We start from the raw sequence: 20549 nt of genomic DNA, 5'->3' as shown, positions 1-20549 counted from the left end.
ATTGTTATTAGGCATTTATTAGACACTATGATTCGACTAAGTTAGCGGATATAACTATACAATTCATCAACATTACTTCATCAAGCCTGGGTATCACTACCCTGATCACCACAAATGCTCTTGAAGATATCAAGAGTATGTTTCCAGACCACACCCCTGGTTCCGTCCTCACGATAACCCTGCAAAACCTTCTGATCAGGGAGGGTCGCTGAGTCTGATCCAACCAAGTAGGCACCAGAACCGCGAACCCCATCGGAACCAATCGCGGCATCACCGCCGTCCAAGCCCCTAGGCGAGAAGCTAGGATTGGTCGCGGCATACAGATGCCTCTGTCCGCACTCCTCAAGTGGAACAGTGAATGGAGTGAGCAACACCATCATGGCGTTCATTGCAGTCTTCATCAAAAAGCCACGATCGCGCACCAGACTCGTTTTGACGATACCCGGATATGCATGAACAAAGGATGTCGAGGGATACGCAGCGGCAAGCTCCTCCATAGACAGCGACGTCATGGTAATTGCATGGTTGGCGCAGTTGCGCAGAGTGTAATTGTCCTTCAAGGACAAGTCATTCAGAATTAAGGATGAGTTGCCGCGGGCATCAAGAACTGAGAGGACAGTCGACAGATTTCTCTGTTTGCCAGGGGCGGCATCTTCGGCGTTGGCAGCTTTTGTTAATTGGGGCAATAGGTTGTATAGGAACCGCATGCGCGAGTAATAATGAAGACTGAGTTTCTTGTCTAAGCCTTCGTCGGTCTCTGTTATCCTTAGGTTAGTGTGTTGAATTGGCACGGTACAACATCCCCCGACAGGGCGGCGAATATAAGTGAAAATACGCACCATCACGTCCCTTCACAGTCAATACTCCAGCGCTCAGGACAAGTAAATTGACCTTTTCCTCCTTTGCTTGAATTGTCTTGCAGGCCTGGTCTACCTCCTGCAGACGCGACACGTCGCCTTTGATGAAACTAATATGCCCATCGGGGTTCAGGGCGCGGAGATCCTCGATGATCTTGGAAGCTCGTGTTTCACTTCGTCCCACGAGGTAAACGCGCGGCGATACAGCTGAGCTCACAAAAGCACGGGCGGTAGACTCTCCAATGCCGCTGGTGCCGCCGACTAGAGATATGTGAGCATCCGCCCGGGTTTGCAGAGAAACATCTTGGCCTACCGAAAACTGCCACCAGATTAGGGCCATACCCCTTCAGAGCAGAGTTGCTCTTCTGTACTGTTTCGAGGGACACCATATTTGCTTATTTGCTTGGTTGTTGTCGGACTAACGGGCGAGGGCGAGGCCCCTTTAAGTGGCTGGGAAGCCTTGGCGGATGTCAGCATCTCCATTAAGTCCGTCAGAACCGGTCGACTTCTACGGACGTAAGGAAAGCTGTCGTTCAGAGTTGCTTCGTTTGTAAGGTTTCTCGTTATGGCTGGCCAGATCACTCTCTGCTGACCCACTAAGAACGCCCGTGGATGATGATGTAGGCTGTAGCCCGAAGTTTCCCAGGTTCTCCCGGGCCCCGGGGTGTTCTCAGCCGCAAAGCTGATGCCAGTGCAGCCAGTCCTCCCACCTTTTTCTTCACTCTTACAGACTAGAACATGCGTAAAAAAAGTTAGCAGCAAGTTTATGAACACCAAGACCGTAGTTATGTACTGTATGCATGAATTTAGGCTTTTGGTTGGTGTTCTGGGCCCAATGACAATGTTGGGCTTGCGGAAGTCCGTCACACAGACACAACACATCCATCCACTTCACCGCTCTTGTGCTCTCGTGCTGGTCTCCGATAAGCCAAATTCAGTGTGCAAGTCCTTGGCGAGCTCCAGCTGCTTGATGGGTACGCAGAGAAGCAGTCCGATCCCCCCGAAAGGGATCGAAATCCACCAAACCCACCGCAAACTATCCTGGTAAACACTAAGAACTTCCGCCAAAAGCTTCGGAGCATCACTCAAAGTCCGTGTCAGCCCTTCGCTAGCCATGGCATATGCACCACCATTCGCAAGCTTCCCGCGCAAAGATACATCACTGACGCGATATAGCAGCTCCTGGACCCGCGCGTTGAAAATAGTGGTCGGGAGAACAATGCCCCAAATACACCCAAAGCTGCGCATAAATGCCCAGGTAGATGTTGCAGTAGCCACATCGGATTCGGGCAACGCGGCCTGGATCGGAGGTAAAGTGCTGGAGAAGATCATCCCCGAGCCTGCACCGAAGATTATTTGAAAGCCGGCCCAGTCACGGGCGGGCGAATTCTCATCCAGTAGGGAGAAAAGACCGCTGGCGATCGTGAGAAAAACATACCCTACAAAGTGGAAGATCCGGTATTTGCCCGTGATGGCGATGAGGACTCCGGTGATGATGCCGAATGGCGCAATTGCCGCAGTGATGGGGAGGACGTACAGCCCGGATTCTGTAGCAGTGGCGCTACGTATAGCCTGGAAGTAAACGGGCAGGAAATACCCGACCCAGTACAGCAGGACAGACTGAAGGAAAGCTATCCACAGGGCGCACATCCCTGTAGCGCTCGAGAAGAGCTGGATTGGAATCGAGGGCTCAGCACAGAACCGTGAGACCTGATGACAGTAGAAGAGAAACAGTCCTGCAAGCCCCAGGATGAGTGGTAGAAGCACCCGCCACGAAGACCAGGCGTACAGCGTCCCCGCCCAAGTTAGCGCGAGCAAGATCGAGATGACTGCAGTCGTGAGAATAGCATTCCCGACCAGATCCACACGCTTGAGCTGCTGCCATGCTGTACCACTGCCGGGAGGGTGTGTAACACGAAGAAATAGCACTAAGAGGACAAGTGACGCAGCGCAAAGCGGCAGGTTGATATAGAAGACCCAACGCCAGGATATGTACTGGGCGAACGCGCCGCCCAGAACCGGGCCGATGACCGTTCCAACTGCCCACACGGCTGCCATGAGCGCAACATACTTGCCTCGCTGGCGCAGGGGAACCAAGTCACATATCACGATGTCAACGAGCGTGTTGATACCGCCGCCGCCGATGCCTTGGATTGTCCGTCCTGCGATGAGGAGACCCGTGTTATTTGCACCGCCCGCCATGCCACTACCCAGGGCAAATATGACGACCGAGATAATCAACATCCATCGCCGACCGAATATATTTGCAGTCTGGCCAAATAGCGGGAGGACAACCGTCGATGACAGGATATATGAGTTTGTAATCCACATGTACAGCTCGCCGGCGTCGATATCGAGTGCAATGGTTGGAAGCGCCGTCGAGAGAATGGACGTATCGAGGGCCGAGAGAAAGGTCGTCACGCATAGTGCTGGGAACACGGCCCAAAAGCGCCATGTCTTCTTCGGAGTGATGGTGTTTGCATCAGGTAGCGCTGATGCATCGTGCTCCTGTTGCTGTTCTGGCAGTGTCTGAAGAGACTGTTGTCCAGCTGCATCTGTTGGTGGTGATTCATCCCTCATTGAAAGAGCTGTTCCTGCCATGGGATCTCGGTGGACGTGGTATCACAGCAACATTAGGGCAGCTCACACTTCAATCCCGAATCCCGCTCCGAAATCCGGTATCCGGGTCGATCTTCCCCTAATAAGGTTAGAGCTATCCGCCCTCCGCATTTCCAAGGCGATCAGCCGTCAGCACCTGCCAAGAAGGACAATCATCAAGATCCACTCCCGCTAGTTACGGGCTACGGCGCTAATAACGGATCTTGTGGCTGAAAGCCACAATGTAACTACTGTGCGGAGATGAATTCCACGTTCTTGCTACGGAATGGTCTGATAACCGTAAGATCAAAATCTCCTCTGCTGCGGTCAGCTTATTTGTCCCTGCTAGGCATGCGACTGCGCCAAGGGTCTTGGATGTACATCTGCGAATCCGTTATTGGAGGCACATATCCGGAGTAGCGCTCTCAAGACTGGCACCATTTACGGCCAAGACTTGAATGTCTTCTACGCTGTATTTGGCCCCCAGTAAGATGATAAAATTGGGGGTTATTTGTCAACGGACCGTACTTTTGATGTCTACGGAGGGTTTCAGACCAAAGAAAGGCAAATGATCAATCGAAAGTCTCCGATATTACTAGGCGCCCAGCTTTATGTATACAATTTATCTACATAGGCTGCGCTAGCTGTAATAGAAGTTGTCCCAGCTGCGGATATTAACTCAATGCTGCATGTCGAATGAGCTGCGCCTGCACGTAGAGGAAGAATTCAACGACCTATGTACATGTAGACTACGTCAGCAGACGCAGACTCTTGACGGTAGATCTTCGGGATAACTGGCGAGCTAACGGGACACAATGCCTTCTTGCCATCTGACCATTGAGTCAACTGGCTAGTTCTGGCCAACTGGCGAGCTAACGCGACGCATTGCCTTATTGCCTTCTGAAAACGACTGGCATTTGAAGTCCGCTGCTGTCTGTGATACTGACATTGTCCTTATCTTTACCTAGATCCAGACGGAGGAAATCCCGGAGAGCCTCCAGGATTGGACTCAGCTGAGCCTGCGGCCAGCAATTGCGCTAGGTAGCTGTAATGGAAATTGTCTCAACTGCGGATATTGACTCAATGCTGCATGTTACCCTGCGCCTGCACATGGCAGGACGATTCCACGACCTATGTATGTACATGTAGAAGGTACGCCTGCAAATTATTGATTTTAATTGAATTGATAGGACGATGATGGTTGTACTACTGTGTAGGTAGTATCGTTCATATGGTTCCGTGTTCGGTCTCGATCCAAGCTTGTACAGTGTATTGGGATGATGATATGGAAGTAATGGATTGATAAATGAGAGGTACCAATCTACACTGTAATAGCAGATAACAAATCCTTTCCTCCGCTATCAAAGCTCATCCATGGCTGAATGAGATTGAATAAAGGTCCCACCGTAACATCCACTAGGTAGACGGGCCGTCTCGGCAACGCGCCGAGACGCTAGCGGTATCATGCAGTACCGCCCAGGTTGCAATAAATTACGTGTACCTCAACCAGAGACATCGAGAGAGAATCCCGCGATGTTCGACTCTCCAACAGTCTCCACAGTGAAGTGCTCCAGCTTCGTGCAGATCCAACAAGATGCATACATGTTGACGCGGTCAATGCATACCCCACTGCTGCGGGCGCCAACCTGCTTCGGAGAAAAGCCGTAGGCCTCGAACGTCTTGATATACCAAGGAACTAGTGCTGATGAGCGCAGCAAGACGCGACCACCCATCTTGAGGGCGCGGCGTAATTTGGAAATCTGACAGGCTGCAGCTTTGGCGCCAGGGTCGAACCAGTCCATACTGTCCATGACAACGACGACTGTCAGCGAGTCAGGGGCCATCTCGTTGAGCACCTCATCCACCTCGCCCGTGTGGATGCGCAGAGCATCTAGAGCTCCTGGACGGGAGAGCTTGGCGTGGGCCTCTTCGGACAGGTAATCCGGGTGACAACTGCGGGTGTAGGCGCCTGTCATGCATACGTGATAGTAGGGATTATCCACACCGATATGCGTCTGCTCGGCGACTGGATCGAGAGTGTTGACCATGTATCTCCAAATTGCATGAGAGCGGGTTTTTCTGTCAGTCGGGTTGGGGCCATTGACTGCCTCGCTCTCGGCGTGGTCGCTCTCGATCATTGCGAGCTGATTCTTGGGGACGCCAAGAGCGGTCCAAAGGAAACTCTCTTGGCTGACAACGAATCGGCACACGAGTGTTGAGAGCATGACTGGTCGGATCCTGTTGGCCCAGATATCGCGTTGCTCCTTCAGTGTTTGCGAGGTGAGAAAATCCCGGAAGGCAGGACGGCATCCGAATATGCGTGAGATCCAGCGAATGGCGCGAATAGCATGGCGCGAACCTCCGGTATCATACAGACCGCGGCCATTGGTATCAGAGAAGACATGTATGTTATTGAACCAGTATTGAAATGCTCGACTGGACAGGTGCGGAGATAGCTCAGTGAGCAACAGTGCGCGGAAATCAGAGTGTTTGCCCTCGCCGAAGAGTCTCCAGAAGTCCTCATAAGGCAAGGCAGTGTACGACGCTACCTTCAGCTCGAGGAGGTGGTTTTGCGCGGGATTGAGATCGACGGCGTGAATTTTAGCTGGGCTCTTGGTCGCGTAGGAGAGTATGTTATCGCCAGCGCTGGTGATGGCTAAAACCACGTCTTCTGTTCCGAGGTTAAGTAAATGCTCATCTACTCGCGCGTCTTCCCAGGTAAAGGCATAGATGTACTCATTGTTGAATTGAGTATGTTTTGGAAGCTGGTCATCGTAGTAGATACGCCAGTGGTGGTTCTGGTAAAAGAACGAGGGCAGTGGAATGTTTGCAGAAATGTTCTGAATCGCCGCCTTGAAAGCTTTGGGGCGGTTCTTTGGTGTAAGTCTCTTCACCGCGCCAGATGAGGTGTTATCCTGTCTGTAAGGTGGCTGTGTGGCAATAGCAATAGTTTCCTCATGGGCAAGACTCGTGCGCAAGAAGTGTTTCCTATGACGCCCAATCCATATGTAATACGGAATGCGGCCGAGAGAGTAGTTCCGGGTATTGATGTTGAGCACTGTACCAAATTTGTACTCGAGATAGTCTCGGCGACTGCCCTCGAGGCCTACTCGGTCGAGGTCGAACCAGGCGCGCCAGAATGTTCTCAGGAACCAATTGACATGACGTCCGACTAATCCACCAGTGTAGTTCCTAAAAGAAAAGTCCACCCTGGACTGCGCGTAAAAATCAATGGCCCCTATCAGTCCGTCTGGAGAGACCAGCGAAATGAGTGATTCGATGACCGAGTGATAATCAGGCTGCGCGTATAGACTGTTAATTTGATGCCTTGATAGCGTATCGTCCTTACACTCACAATCATGGACAGGCTGTAAGACATAGTGATGAGATCCGCACAGCTATGATCCTCGAGACGAAACTTGCTCGCATCTTGACAAACCACCTTGACATTCTTCCAACCAAGGCGCCGGAAGCGTCGTCGGGCAACTTCACAAAGGGATGGGGAGAAATCAACCAGATACACACTCGAGAAGAACTCAGGGACATTGACAAAGGCAGACATGGCTTCGATATTCCATCCCGTTCCACCGCCAATCTATAAATCGCGTAAGTCGAGGATCGGCAGATCAACAAATGGTCCAGGACTGAATCTCCGGATGTTAGACCACTCACGTCAACCCAGATTTTGCCCTTCTTGTGGTCTTTAGTCTTAGCCTTCAACTGTGCCACAATGAGCGCGAGCATGTCCTCCCTGCCTTGAAGGAGGATCTTTCTGGTTGCATCGTAAGCTCCAGCTTGCGTCTTATAGAAGCTTTCGAGGGCATCTTGCTGGGTTCTTTTGTTGCCACCGTTGTGTGGCTTGATGAAACAAGAGTAGAAGAAGAGCAAGAAAGACCTGAGAAAGCCCGGGCCCTCGTCGGTTTTGGCCCTACGCTTGGACAAGAGTCTGGAGACTAGCAGTCCGCTCAGGGCAACTGCACTGAATCCAGTAAAGGTTGTTCTGAAGTCAAGGTCAAGATGAAACATGTTACCACCAGGAGAAGCCATGATACTCTCTCATTTCTGAAGATAATTATGAAGGTAAGAAGAGTCTTAGAAGAGAGACTCTGGAGCTATTTGGGAATTCTCCGTAATATAGGTAAGCTGAAGCAAACCATGGCCGCAAATTTGCGGTTGGGAATGGGTAGCAAAGTGCTACGGAGGAGCGCCTAGCCAGTATTACCCGTATCAACATTTGTGCAAATGTAATACAAATTCCAAACCTTGTGTACTAGACTAGCAACGTCAAGTGGATTGAGAACGAGTGAACGAGTGACCCGGATGCGAAGATAGCGGCCAGGGTCAAATGCACTAAAATCTCCCCACTAATTCCCTGTTTAGGAACATCTCCATACCGCTTTTGACACCGCTCTATGACGTATCGTTTTCTGCCAAAGTAATTTTAGCGCATTTGACCCTAGGTGGCCGCTATCTTCGCGCCTGGATCAACAATCAACATTCAACTCCTTCCAAATCTGCTATCTACGCATGGCATGCTTAGTTGTAACGCGCTCCTTCCCTACACAATTCCTTCAACCCCGCGTTCCCTACTAATTTACCTCTCGCTTCTGTCCACTTGCGATTGCCACGCCGCCTATGCCTACTATTCCCTTAACTCCCTCGAGCGTCTCATCGAGGACTGTGATTCCGCAGATCGGTTCAGAACACTGCCAGAGTTTGAGGAGGCTATGCGCAATACCCTTCGCGAGGTTAAGGGCTTTCATCACCTCGTAATGACTAACGTGACTCCAGGGTGGGAGGATTTCCTCTGGGAAGACGAGGAGAATCTCCCTGCTTTGCGAAAAACCTATAGCCCAGAGAGGCATTTTCTACAACTCAAAATCTTGCCAACTTTTGCCCACGGTTGCATTGCCGAATGGATTTCAGCCTCAATTCCCAGAGCCTGCGCGATAGGTTTCCTGAACCTAGTAGAACTAGACCTTCTTCTTCAGGTACAGCAAGGCTCAAGTGAGTTCAGCTGATGACTTAGAACAGAGATACTACGTACACATATGTGCACTCACTCGCAGTCGTCACCGTCTGGTTCCGTTTATGATCACCCGTCTACTAAGGGCATATCCCATTCTACGTATGCTAATTCCTATATTTGCTTCCACACTGGACTTGCTTCCTATCGCTGCTGTTTCAATGCTTTGATTGGGTTTTTGATTGGTAATTCTGTTAGCAACATGCAACGTGCCATTTACAATTCTCCGGGTAACTTCAAGGCGGTTCTTGGTCTTTTTTAGCGCTTATGTTGATGCAGCTTTCCCCGGTCTCCGTTTCCTATTCCCATGCAGGATCCGGGTGTGCATATCCAAGCCTGCACAAAGGTGTAGTACTAATTGAAAGGTAGGATCTTGGCGCAGGTGTTTTCCGCGCCGGCATCATGTAAGAATAAGATGCAGTCTCCGGCCCCTGCAGCTCACCAATGATCTTTCATTTCTGACATGCATCATGCATATGCAAGGCAGCCCTGGAGAATGTGCCCTTAGCCACATAACCTTATGATCTTATCTGCATCTATGTGGCTTGTTGTAGTGAAGGATCATTTAAATGAGGGATATACTTCGTTATAGGTGCGACGAAGTATAGTAACTCAGGTACTGGATGTTCCCCCGTTCTATTTACAGATTGATGTTTGTCGTTTTCCGGGATTCGGATTTGAAGCAATGGCGGGGTATAATTCTTGGGGTCTGTCTGGGTATAGACACAGGCCAAGGAGCCCACGGAGCCTCTGGAGACTCGCGAACTCACAACCTTTACCCAGGACATGATAGCCCGTCCAATAGAAGACTACTCCACACCATTGGACTTGGTATGGTGTAGCTTTGGCCTTACTACAATCGCTCACAGGAGAGCGTAGATCCGCATATCACCGTGTCCGAGGCTGATTCCTCTCTGCTCCATTCGGGTCAGTAAGTTGAAAGTTTAGCGGGACATGTCGATAGCAACCTTTGAGATCCGCGGTGGACCCCAAGGCTGACTCGGTCTTGTTACTCTTGCATCAGAAGCCCTAATGCGGATAATGTAATGTCGCCTTTCATGCCGGGACCGTATCTCCCAATACGACAGAATGAGCCTCTTTCGATCTCACCAGACCGTGTGAGGAGGTGCATTAGATTGGCCTATCGAAGGTTTGATCCATATTGACCCCTAGGCAAGCTACTAAGATTACATGTCGATGCCGGAGAGCCACTGGATATGGCAAATGCATACCTAGACCATGGTCTATGTGCAAGCATGATTGGATACATACCCGGAATGGAGTACATGATCCTTTTGGGGGCTATAGAGATGTCAGATGTCCTTCCCAAAGGCATCGTATGTCTACAAGATATAAAGAGTAATATTCAATATTTACTTGTTGTTCTCATCTCTACCTGTTGCTCAGTGTTTGATAACCTTAGTCTGATCTTTTACTTCCATTTCAGTCCCTCCCATCCTTACTTAGCCTTTGACGCTTTTATTATTATTTCAGATCGCAAAAATGAGCGATCTCCAAGATGAGGGGATTGCCATTGTTGGAATGGGCAAGTCATTCACGCTGCGTTTTTCTCGTGACCCCCGCTCCTTCTCTTCCACCCCTGATTATCAGTCGCAGCCCTGCACCTGACTAACCCTGACCCGTGCTCTATTAGCATGCCGACTTCCCGGTGATGTTCAGGATCCCAAGTCCTTCTGGGATCTTTTGATGAGCCAAAAGCTCGCACGTGGCCCTTTCCCAAGTAACCGGTTCAATGCCGATGCCTTCTACAATCCGCAAAAAGGACGACCCGGAAACATACGATACAAGGAGGGTTACTGCATTGCAAATGACCTTGAACACTTTGACGCCGGCTTCTTTGGCATGTCTGCCTCGGATACTCTGTGCCTCGATCCCCAGCAGCGTCAGCTACTCGAGTGCTGCTTTGAGTGTCTTGAATCTGGAGGCATCACACTCGAGGATGTCTCTGGTACCATGACTGGTGTGTATGTGGGCAACTTTGCCAGCGACTATGAGACACTGGCATTCAAGGAGCCCGAGAGGATTGAGGGCATGGCTGTTTTGGGGATGGGTAGAACGACAGTCAGTAACCGTGTGAGCTACATGTATAACCTCCACGGACCCAGGTCTGTTTCCTTTTCCTTGGTATTTGCTTTTGGTGGATTGGTGGGCATCATGACTCTTGACTTTTCCTCTGAAGATTGAGTCGCCGGAAATTGGACTGTCCAAACTGACACATTTAATCCAGCGTTACCATGGACACAGCATGTTCTTCAACACTGTATGCACTACACTTTGCAGTACAAGCTCTCCGCAATGGTGAAGTTCCCGCTGCCTTCGTCGGCGGAGTTAACTTGATTCTCACCCTTGAGTATCATTTTGCCATTGGTCAGATTGGCGCCCTTTCTCCTACTGCGCAGTGTCATGCATTCGATGCATCCGCAGACGGTTACTCTCGCGGAGAAGCCATCAACGTTCTGTACTTGAAGCGTGTGTCAGATGCGATTCGGGACGGTGATCCTATCCGTGGTGTCATTCGAGGGTCATCCTTGACTGCGTAAGTCACCTGATCTTTATTGAACGGTATCTGTCATTCTCGCGGGGCTTGGCACCTAATCCGACTCGCATACAGGAACGGCAAAAACAATGGCATTACTCTCCCCAGTGCCCTCGCTCAAGAACTGTCTATCCGTAAGGCTTATGAGCATTCAGGTCCTCTCGACTATAATTCAGTCGGCTATGTGGAGTGCCACGGAACAGGAACTCCCGCAGGAGACCCTATCGAGACAACCGCTATTGGCAATGTGTTTGGAAGCCATCGTGAATGGCACGATCCACTATGCATTGGGTCGACCAAGCCGCAGGTCGGTCACGGAGAGGCCTGCTCGGCAATCACAAGCATCATGAAGGTGGTGCTAGCGATGGAAAACGGAGTTATCCCTGGCACTATCGGTGTGAAGAAACTAAATCCCGCTTGTGAGTATCCATTTGTGCGACCAGATTTGGCTTAAACTGATAGGCGTGTTATCACAGTGGATCTCAAAGGAGGCGCCCTAGCTGTGGTTACCAAGAACACACCCTGGCCAGAAGGCAAAAAGAAGCGTTCTTCAGTTAACTCATCTGGCTATGGCGGTGCCAACGGACACGTTGTCATTGATGGCGTTGATGAGTATTTCAAGAGCATCGGCTTCTCTAACCCGTCTAATGCAACTCCTGAAGTCGACCCATACAGCACAATACTTCAGAAGAAGTTTCTGCTGCCGGTTACAGGGCATGACGATCATTCCATGCGCAAAAGATTGGAAGATTTAATTCAAGTGTTGGGCAAGCAGACCCACGATATCCATGAGCTTCTGTATACCATGATTGCCCGCCGAACACGGTTCTCCCACCGGGCCATGATCCCAGTGGAGATCAGCAGCGGCAAGACGTTGAAGATTGGAGACCCAGTTACCGGTCGTACAAATAACAGCGTCCCAACAGTAGCCTTCGTCTTCACCGGACAAGGTGCTCAGTGGGCCGAGATGGGCCGACAGCTGTTGGACTGCTACCCATCTGTGCGCCAAACTTTCAAAAAGCTTGACCTGGCTCTTTCACGCTTGAAACAGCGACCAACGTGGTCGTTGAAAGGTACGTTTGTATAATGCTCTCCTCTGTTAGTGTACTCTGTGACATGTACTGGTGCTGAGACATTCCTCACAGAAATCCTGCTGGAGCCCGCCGAGACGAGCAAGATTGGCGAAGTCTCCTTCTCCCAACCTATCTGCACCGCTATCCAAATTGCGATTGTCAATTTACTCCGCGATTGGGGGGTGAAGCCCGAAGCTACCATTGGTCACTCGTCTGGTGAGCTCGCTGCCGCATATGCGGCCAAATTAATCACTGCAGAAGACGCCATAATAGCAGCCTATCTGAGGGGTGTACATGCCGCCCTCACACAGGCTCCGGGAACTATGATGGCAGTTGCACTTAGTGCAAGTGAGGCAGAGAAGGTTCTTGTCGAGAGGGGCATTTCGTCTGCCGATGCTGCTGTTGCCTGTATCAACTCGCCCGAGAGTGTCACGCTGAGCGGTAAAACAGAGCCCATGGATGCTTTGCACAAAATTTTGAAACAGCGTTCAATTCTTTGCAAGAAACTCCCAACTGGTGGAAAGGCTTACCATTCCCCGAGCATGAAAGAGGTGGGATCAGGTTACAGCGAGGCTATTTTCGAAGCTACGGCTCGCCATACCAATGGCGCCGTGGCCCTTATTGATGACAACGAGCCACGACCAGTGATGGTTTCTTCCGTGACTCTGGCTCAGCTAGAGCCTGGGGATATTGATGGAAGCTACTGGCAAAAGAACTTGGAAAGTCCCGTTCTTTTTGATCCTGCTATGAAACATCTTCTGGGTCTGAAGTTTGGCCCCGAGGCCCGCCACGTTGATTGCCTTATTGAGATAGGCGTAAGTTATTATGTCTATCTTTTATCGACTTCACCAGTTGGTGCTCTCTAGCTAACACATTCACAGCCTCATAGTTCCCTCAAGGGTCCCATTCGGCAGATTATTGCATCGCCCGAGGTTGCAAATATCTGGAACGTGAGTCTGGGGATTGCTCCAAAGGTGACATACGACCAGACACTTGAGCGCGGACATGACGCCGAAGATGACATGATGCAGCTTGCAACAAGCCTGTTCATCAAAGGCTACCCACTCAATCTCCTTCATGTCAATGGTCATACCTCCTATCGTCCAAACAAGATCATTCTTGATCTTCCAAAGTACCCGTGGAACCACGAGACTCCGCAGCCCTTGATTGTCAATCGCTCTACTCAGGACTACAAATTCGCTACCCACCCACGTCATGACCTGATTGGCAGTCGGCTGCCGGGAGGGAATCGTATGGAGCCCATTTGGAGAAATTATCTTCGCCTGGATGATGTGCCCTGGATCAAAGACCATGTGGTAAGACTACACCTTGTCCAATCTGAAACAATCTGCAAGTTTCCGGACCAAAATGCTTATTAATATGGCCTTGATTTAGATTGGAAGTGCCATCATTGTACCTGGTGCGGCATATCTTGCCATGGCCGTGGAAGCGGCAGCCCAGTTTGCTGAAGATACCACGCTTGATGGTCCACCATTTGACTTCGAGGATGCGAGATTCCGTCTTCAGACCGTGACGATCAAAGCGGCTCTTATTCTTCCGGCTAGTGGCACCGCAGATGTCATGATCAATTTACGTCCCACAGATGCCTCCATCTCATCCAACAGATTCGAGTTCAAGATCTGTTCCGTGGCGGACGACCGGTGGATTGAGCATGCCCAAGGCATAGTATCGTTCGAATTGACAAACGGGAAAAAGACAGAGAGAGTCCCCTTCAACAATGAGACCGAAGAGCCCGTCTTTGAGCAGACCTTTGGCAAAGATGTGTGGTATGAGCGACTGAAGTATCGAGGCTTCGACTTCGGTCCTCTCTTCCGAGTTATCGACGAGATCGAAGTACTGCCTCATGCTTCCCGTGCTCGCGCCAAAGCTCCTATCCTCAAAACAGCGGAAAAGACCACACAGTATGAGTCTCGGTATGCGATTCACCCTCTGACTATCGACGCCGTACTCCAGGGACGGGTAGCTTCGGTATACACCAGCCGTGCGGACCAAGAGGCAGCTACCCAAATCCCCGTCTTTATCGAAGAGATGACGATTAGCCCGTCTTCATGGGCGAAGAACCAGACAGGGGTCATCGACAGTGTTGCCTGGACTGAGGGTGCCCGCAGCGGTGGATCCCACTCAACCCTAACCACGGATAGCGGCTTTGAGATCATCGCAGCGCGCAATGTCAAATGGCGGCAATTTGAGAACCAAGGAAGCCAAGAGAAAATGAACAAAGAAAACGCGCGCGAGCCTTACTACCGCCTACAGTGGAAGCCGGACATAGCATTCCTGGATACAGACGGCGCTCACAGTCTGTACCACAGCGATTTCCACTCGGTCTCTGGGGCAGCCTACCTCGATGAGGTCTACAATATCCGAACGCGGCTTGAGACAGTGACAGTTCTGTACATCTGTGGTGCCCTGGACATGGTGCAGCCGGATGATCTCCCAACAGACCCGTCGCTAAAGTGGGTGCTCGGATTCTACAACTGGATGTCCCACGTGAAGGCCGAAGCAGCAGCTGGACGCATGATCCTTTGTGAAGAAAATGCCACGACTCTAGATCCCCAGCAGCGAGAGCAGCGTATCGCACAGCTTCTCTCCGAGTTGCCAGAAGACTTCCCGCAGCTCGAGTTCAACGCCATAGTCTACAAGAACATGATTGAGATCCTCAACGGCACAGTGGCTGGCATCGACCTGGCCGTGAAAGCAGAGATTCTCGCTCGCGTGTACGCAGACGGGTCCATCCACGATGCGGCACGGAAGAACCTGGCATCTGTAGTCGACATCTTGGCACATAAGAACCCGACGATGCGTGTGCTGGAGGTTGGCGCCGGCACAGGTAGCTGCACTAGCATTGCTCTGGATGTGCTCAATGCATATGATCGTGACACGCCTGGCCATCATGCCAAACGATATCATGACTACACCTTCACCGATATCTCGCCGGCGTTTTTCGAGAAGGCCGAAGAGCTGTTCAGCGCGTATCCGCCTATGATCTACAAGACATTCGATTTGTCGGTGGATGCCGCTGAGCAGGGCTTCGATCTCGGCGAGTATGATCTAATTCTTGCGTCGAATGTGATGCATGCTCCAGGGAATACAGATCAACTGCTTCGGAATTGTAGTCGCCTGCTCAAGCCAGGTGGTAAGCTTGTGATGCTGGAAATCACGCAAACAGGCAGTCTTACCCCTGTGCAGTTTGCGTTCGGCACCTTGCCCAGTTTCTGGGAATGTCTCGATGATCTTGATGCTGACCGTCCGTTGGGGCCCTTCCGCACCCTTCCTTCGTGGGAGCAGCAGCTTAAGATATCTGGGTTCACGGGTCTTGACATGGTTTTGACTGACTTCCCCGAACCACTGGCGTTGGAGAGTGTAATGGTCGCCAGCAGTGTTGGCGAACATTCGAACGGAAATGTGGCAGCAGGCATTTCCCGCGTTGCTATTGTGAGTACTCTGTCTTTCCTTTGGCTATGTTTCTTTTTACGCCTGTGGCGTGCTCTCACCTTATTTTCCTTTTCCGTATTTTCGCCATGATTCCTTGCATACTGTGTTCTGACAAGGCGATTACAGATTCATTCAACGGCCCAATATGAGTTGGCACGAGCCATTGAGGATGGGGTTCTCGCATGCCAGACTTTCACCGAGGTCCCTATCGCACACTGGTCTCTTGAATCAATGCCTTCGATGGAGCATATCGGCGACAGCGATATGACGTATATCGTACTCGAGGAAGTACAAACCTCCGTGCTCTCAAACATGCGATCAGAACAGTTCAACGGCTTAAAGAGGCTCGTTTCGTCTGCGTCAAGCATACTATGGGTTACAGGAGGCGACTTGACTGTCGGCGGTAATCCGCTGCTAGCAATGGCCCATGGTATCAACACCGTGCTTATGAACGAGAATTCGACACGCAACCTCAAATTCGCGACTCTTGATGTCGACGATACGAATGCCGCCAAAACGGTCGATCTTGCTAAGACTATCGTCAACGTATGGACCACGGTTGCTACCTCCGCAAACAGAGCGACGTGTGAGACAGACTTCATGCTCAAGGATGGTGTCATCCATATTAGTCGCGTTGTGCCCGACATGGAGCTGAACGAAGAGTTCACGCTTGACACTGGAGAAGGGAGAACTGAGCAAGATTTCCCAACTACCGGTAATGTCCAGTTGGCACTAGAGACCCCGGGTCTTTTGGATACTGTGTATTTCCGAGAGAAACCAACGTGTGACATTGTGCTTGGTCCCGATGAGGTTGAGATTGAGGTGAAGGCTGTGGGGTTGAATATGAAGGTTTGTGCATGTGTCAAAACAGACCATACAAGCAAATGTGCTGATCTATCCATCACAGGACTATGTCATTGCAATGGGCAACTTTGAGAGTGTCAAGTCCAGCAATGAGAGCACTGGTATTATCTCTCGGGTAGGAGAGAACGTCACCCATCTCCAACCTGGCGACAAAGTTATCTGCCTGGAACGCGGATTCTATGACACCTTCCTTCGCAGCCCAGTACAGAAGTGCTTGAAGCTCGACGATGATGCTGATCTCGTGAAGATGGCTGCCGTTGGCATAGCACATGGCACGGCAATCTATGCGTTAGAGTACCTTGCGCACCTAGAGGCTGACGAAACAGTGTTGATCCAGGCTGCCACTGGCGGTTTGGGACTTGCTGCTATTCAGTATGCCAAGTATGTGGGAGCTGAGATCTATGCCACAGTAGGAACACAACGAAAGAAAGACTATCTCATCTCTGAGTGTGGCATCGCCGATGATCATATCTTCTGGTCTCGAAAGCTGGAGTTCAAGGACGAACTACTGAAACAGACACGAGGCCGCGGCGTTGACGTCGTCCTCTCAACTATCTCTGGTCCTGGATTCCACGAAACCTTGAAATGCCTGGCACCGTGTGGAAGGCTCATTGACGTTGGACGTGGAAACGTCCTAGATAAGGGAAGCATGGGATTACATGCCTTCGACCGGAGCCTTGGCTTCTTCTCCTTTGATCTCAACTATGTGCTGGAGGAGAAACCAAGAATTGCAGAGCGGTATGAGAGCCCCGAATTGCCCTGGTTTTTGTCTGCCATGTATAGGCTTGCTAATATTGGAATAGGCTTTTGTCCGACACGATGAAGCTCCTCCGGGAAGGAAAGATCGAGCCAATTCGATTGGACAGCACATTCCACATCACCGAGATGGAGAAGGCTCTCCGCTACTTCGGTCAAGGACAACACATTGGTAAGGTTGTACTGACTTATGGTCCAACCTCAAACAAGGTCACAATGAAGGGTGCCCTTCGGCCTCGGGGCATCAACGCCAGCAACAGCTATGTGCTTGCAGGATGTCACGGCGGGCTGGGTCACAGCATGGCTGACGCTCTGATCGAGCATGGAGCCAGGAATCTCGTCTTCCTGGGGAGGTCGAGCGAGGACAAGCCCGAGATTGCTCACTTCGTCAAGCGAGCACGGGAGAATGGTGTGAATGTAGTCACAATTCAGGGAGACGTGGCCAAGATAGAGGATGTCGAGCGAGCTGTGGCTCAGGCCATCTCAATGGGACCGCTCAAGGGAGTTGTGCACGCAGCTATGGTGCTACAGGTAAGTTCAACTCATGCAAAATCCTCATCTCTCGTCTCCGAGTCTGACGTATCATCAAGGATGCCTTCTTTGAAACCATGACTTTGGAGCAATTCAACACTGCTGTTCGCCCCAAAGTGAACGGCGCGTTGAACCTCCACAATACCACCATAAAGGCCAACGCCAACCTCGACTTCTTCTTCATGACTAGCTCGACAGTCACATACGTCGGTCATATCTCACAGTCAAACTATGCAGCATCCAATGCCGTGTTGGACAACCTAGCCCGGCAACGCATCCGCGACGGCCTTCCAGCAGCCACAATCTCACTAGGCCCAATCAAAGGCGTGGGCACGCTGAATCGCAAGCCCGAGTATGCCGAGAATTTGTTGCGGTCTGGACTGATCGAGGCCGAGGAGTCGGAGTTCATCAGACACTTCAACCGTTTCACGCACCCGCAACAAGAGTCAAAGCACTTTGATAGTCTCACGCAGGGACACATTCTCACTGGTGTCGAGTACTCCAAGCACGACCTCAGCATGGTACAGGTCACGCGCATAGAGCAAGATCGCCGCTCAGCACTACTTGTCACGACTCTCGAGTCACGCAAAGCTGCTGGCAACATTGGCGGTGTGGTAACCGATGCCACCGGTGATGACCTGCTGATATCCGACATTCCCGATGACCGTGATAAGGCCGTTATCGTACTGGCGGACGCTGTTGCAAAGCGGCTGGCCAAGTTGATGTTTATCCCCATTGAGGATATTGATATCAGTCGTCCTTTCTCGCACTTTGGACTCGATAGTATGTCCGGCAGTGAGCTGATTCATTGGTTGAGCCAGAAATTCGGCGTGGGAATGTCATTCTTGCAGCTCCTAGCTCCCTCATGCTCGCCCAAGAGTCTGGCAGGGACTATCTTTGATACACTCGCGAAGGCGAGGGCTGCAGTTGCAGAAACTGCGCCTGTGACAAATGGCTTGAATGGCAAAGCTCATGAGAAGGCCAGTGAAAAATCTGAGAGCAATGGCCTGAATGGCTCCAACGGTGTAAATGGTTCGAATGGCGTACATGACGTGAATGGCCTGAATGGTGCCTCGCCTCACATTCGGATGGAGAAATTTTCTCAGTCAGTCAGAAGAGCAATTGCTGATCCAAAGCCGGTCATGCATTCATATGTTTGCTCTGTCATCAACACTCAGGGTACGTAGACACGAGTTCCACCTCAGACAAGGTGATCACTAACAAAGACGATAGGTGAGCAACTTTACCGACTGTGCGAGGGGACACTGTCGCAGGAGTCCACCACCAAAGTTGACTTTGACGCTGTGTACGGGATGGCTTCTCTCTCCAAGCTTATGACGACTGTCGCAGTCATGATCTGTGTCGAGCGAGGACAGATCTCCCTCGATGATGACGTTGCCCCAATCCTGCCAGATCTGTGTGCTCTCCCGGTTCTCAACGGTGTTGATACTGAGGGTCGATGCTTGATTAAGCCCCGGACTAAGACCATCACTCTTCGGCTACTGATGAGCCACCAAAGCGGCTGTGGCTATCATTCCAGCCCGCCGCTGGCGAGATGGGCGAGACAGAATGGCAAAACAAACAGCGTCTTTGACAACGACTTTGTAAGTTCTATCAACCACACAATTCGGTACAAATCTAATATACCCTCAGGAAGTTATGAAAACCTTCCCACTCCTCTTTGAGCCAGGAGAGGGCTGGATGTACGGTTCCGGCCCCGACTGGGCCGGCGAGGCCATCGCACGAATTAACAACACCACCCTCGAGGAGTTCATGCGGACCAACATCTGGGAGCCACTAGGCATGACCTCGACAACCTTCCACCCCGAGCTGCACCCAGGAATGATGGACCGCCTGGTCGCGTTGTACGAGCGCACAGAAGACCACGGCCTGGAACGCGGCGCCTGGCTCTCGCACATCCCAGCCAAGCACGACTGCGGCGGCCACGGGCTGTGGTCCACACCGCTCGACTGGACGAAGTTCCTTGGCATGGTGCTCGCGGACGGCGGATCGATTCTTTCCAAGACCAGCATCGACGAGATCTTCAAGCCGCAGACAGTCGGCTCAAGTGATCTTCAGGAGCTGCTAACCGGCCCGCTTCGTGCGTCGCTCCGTTCTACGGTTGACATGGATGCTGGTCGTATTGAGATGGCGCTAGGCGGCCCGCTGTACATGGATGCCATCCCGGGCAAGCGCTCTGCTGGTACACTGCAGTGGGCTGGGCGGCCCAATCTGTTCTGGTGGATCGACCGGGCTAAGGGTATTGCGGCTGCAACATTTACGCAGGTTATTTCCCAGGCGGATGCCCGATTCGAGGAGTTGACTAGCGAGTTTGAAACGGCGGTGTATGCCGACTTCACTTGATAGTGTTTATGGAGGCCACTTTGAAGGCCACTTTGATGATAGTGGAGATTTTGAGAACATTTATTGTGGAAACACGAGTGAGAATCGAGACTTGCAATCCTAAATGTACGCTTGTTAAGGACAGTGATACATGTGAAAAGAGTTGAAGTGGTAGCCAAGGGGTAGTTGATTAAGGCATGAAGGCAACCAGGCAAATCACATGATCGTATCATGTCACTTAATGCCTGAGAATCCAGGCTAGAATGTCATCATAGCTTTGCCCCTCATGTCATTTTCGGCCAATTGACTTTCTTCAAGTAAATCCGAAAGAGCTTTATCCTACAGTATCCCGACGGTAGCCCGGATTTACTCAGAAATGGAGGGATCCGATTGGTCAAAGTGAATAAATTAATAAAAGAAAAAGCCGCTGAGCTAATCAGCGGTTCTCGGCGGTCTTTCTTTCTAATCCATAGGCTTCGGTATCTTTCTTC

At 51.1% G+C, this 20549-nt stretch overlaps 4 protein-coding genes across 4 annotated transcripts; 1 reads left to right on the top strand and 3 right to left on the bottom strand.

Moving 5' to 3' along the window:
* Positions 1-80: 80 nt before the first annotated feature.
* N7515_002304 (uncharacterized protein) lies at positions 81-1246 on the bottom strand (the record flags this gene model as incomplete). The annotated part of the gene is made up of 3 exons (XM_056663048.1): positions 81-757; positions 840-1118; positions 1171-1246. 3 exons carry the CDS (start codon positions 1244-1246, stop codon positions 81-83), a joined length of 1032 nt encoding a protein of 343 aa, XP_056525161.1.
* A 502-nt stretch (positions 1247-1748) lies between these two features.
* Positions 1749-3437, bottom strand: N7515_002303 (MDR family MFS transporter; the record flags this gene model as incomplete). The annotated part of the gene is made up of 1 exon (XM_056663047.1): positions 1749-3437. The coding sequence occupies one exon, from the start codon at positions 3435-3437 to the stop codon at positions 1749-1751; it is 1689 nt and encodes a 562-aa protein (XP_056525160.1).
* Positions 3438-4957: 1520 nt separating this feature from the next.
* N7515_002302 (class I SAM-dependent methyltransferase) lies at positions 4958-7502 on the bottom strand (the record flags this gene model as incomplete). The annotated part of the gene is made up of 3 exons (XM_056663046.1): positions 4958-6754; positions 6811-7050; positions 7128-7502. The coding sequence occupies 3 exons, from the start codon at positions 7500-7502 to the stop codon at positions 4958-4960; spliced, it is 2412 nt and encodes an 803-aa protein (XP_056525159.1).
* A 2482-nt stretch (positions 7503-9984) lies between these two features.
* N7515_002301 (uncharacterized protein) lies at positions 9985-20079 on the top strand (the record flags this gene model as incomplete). The annotated part of the gene is made up of 14 exons (XM_056663045.1): positions 9985-10045; positions 10136-10607; positions 10730-11038; positions 11114-11457; positions 11515-12111; positions 12184-12926; positions 12993-13427; positions 13507-15564; positions 15691-16413; positions 16472-17166; positions 17232-17715; positions 17775-18894; positions 18949-19319; positions 19369-20079. 14 exons carry the CDS (start codon positions 9985-9987, stop codon positions 20077-20079), a joined length of 9123 nt encoding a protein of 3040 aa, XP_056525158.1.
* Between the last annotated feature and the right edge of the window lie 470 nt (positions 20080-20549).

Source organism: Penicillium bovifimosum (assembly GCF_028826915.1).
Source record: "Penicillium bovifimosum strain IBT 22155 chromosome Unknown utg000002l_segment0_segment0, whole genome shotgun sequence".
Lineage (NCBI taxonomy): Eukaryota > Fungi > Ascomycota > Eurotiomycetes > Eurotiales > Aspergillaceae > Penicillium > Penicillium bovifimosum.
Note: the sequence above shows the minus strand (reverse complement) of the source record. Positions and strands in the feature narration are given on the sequence as shown.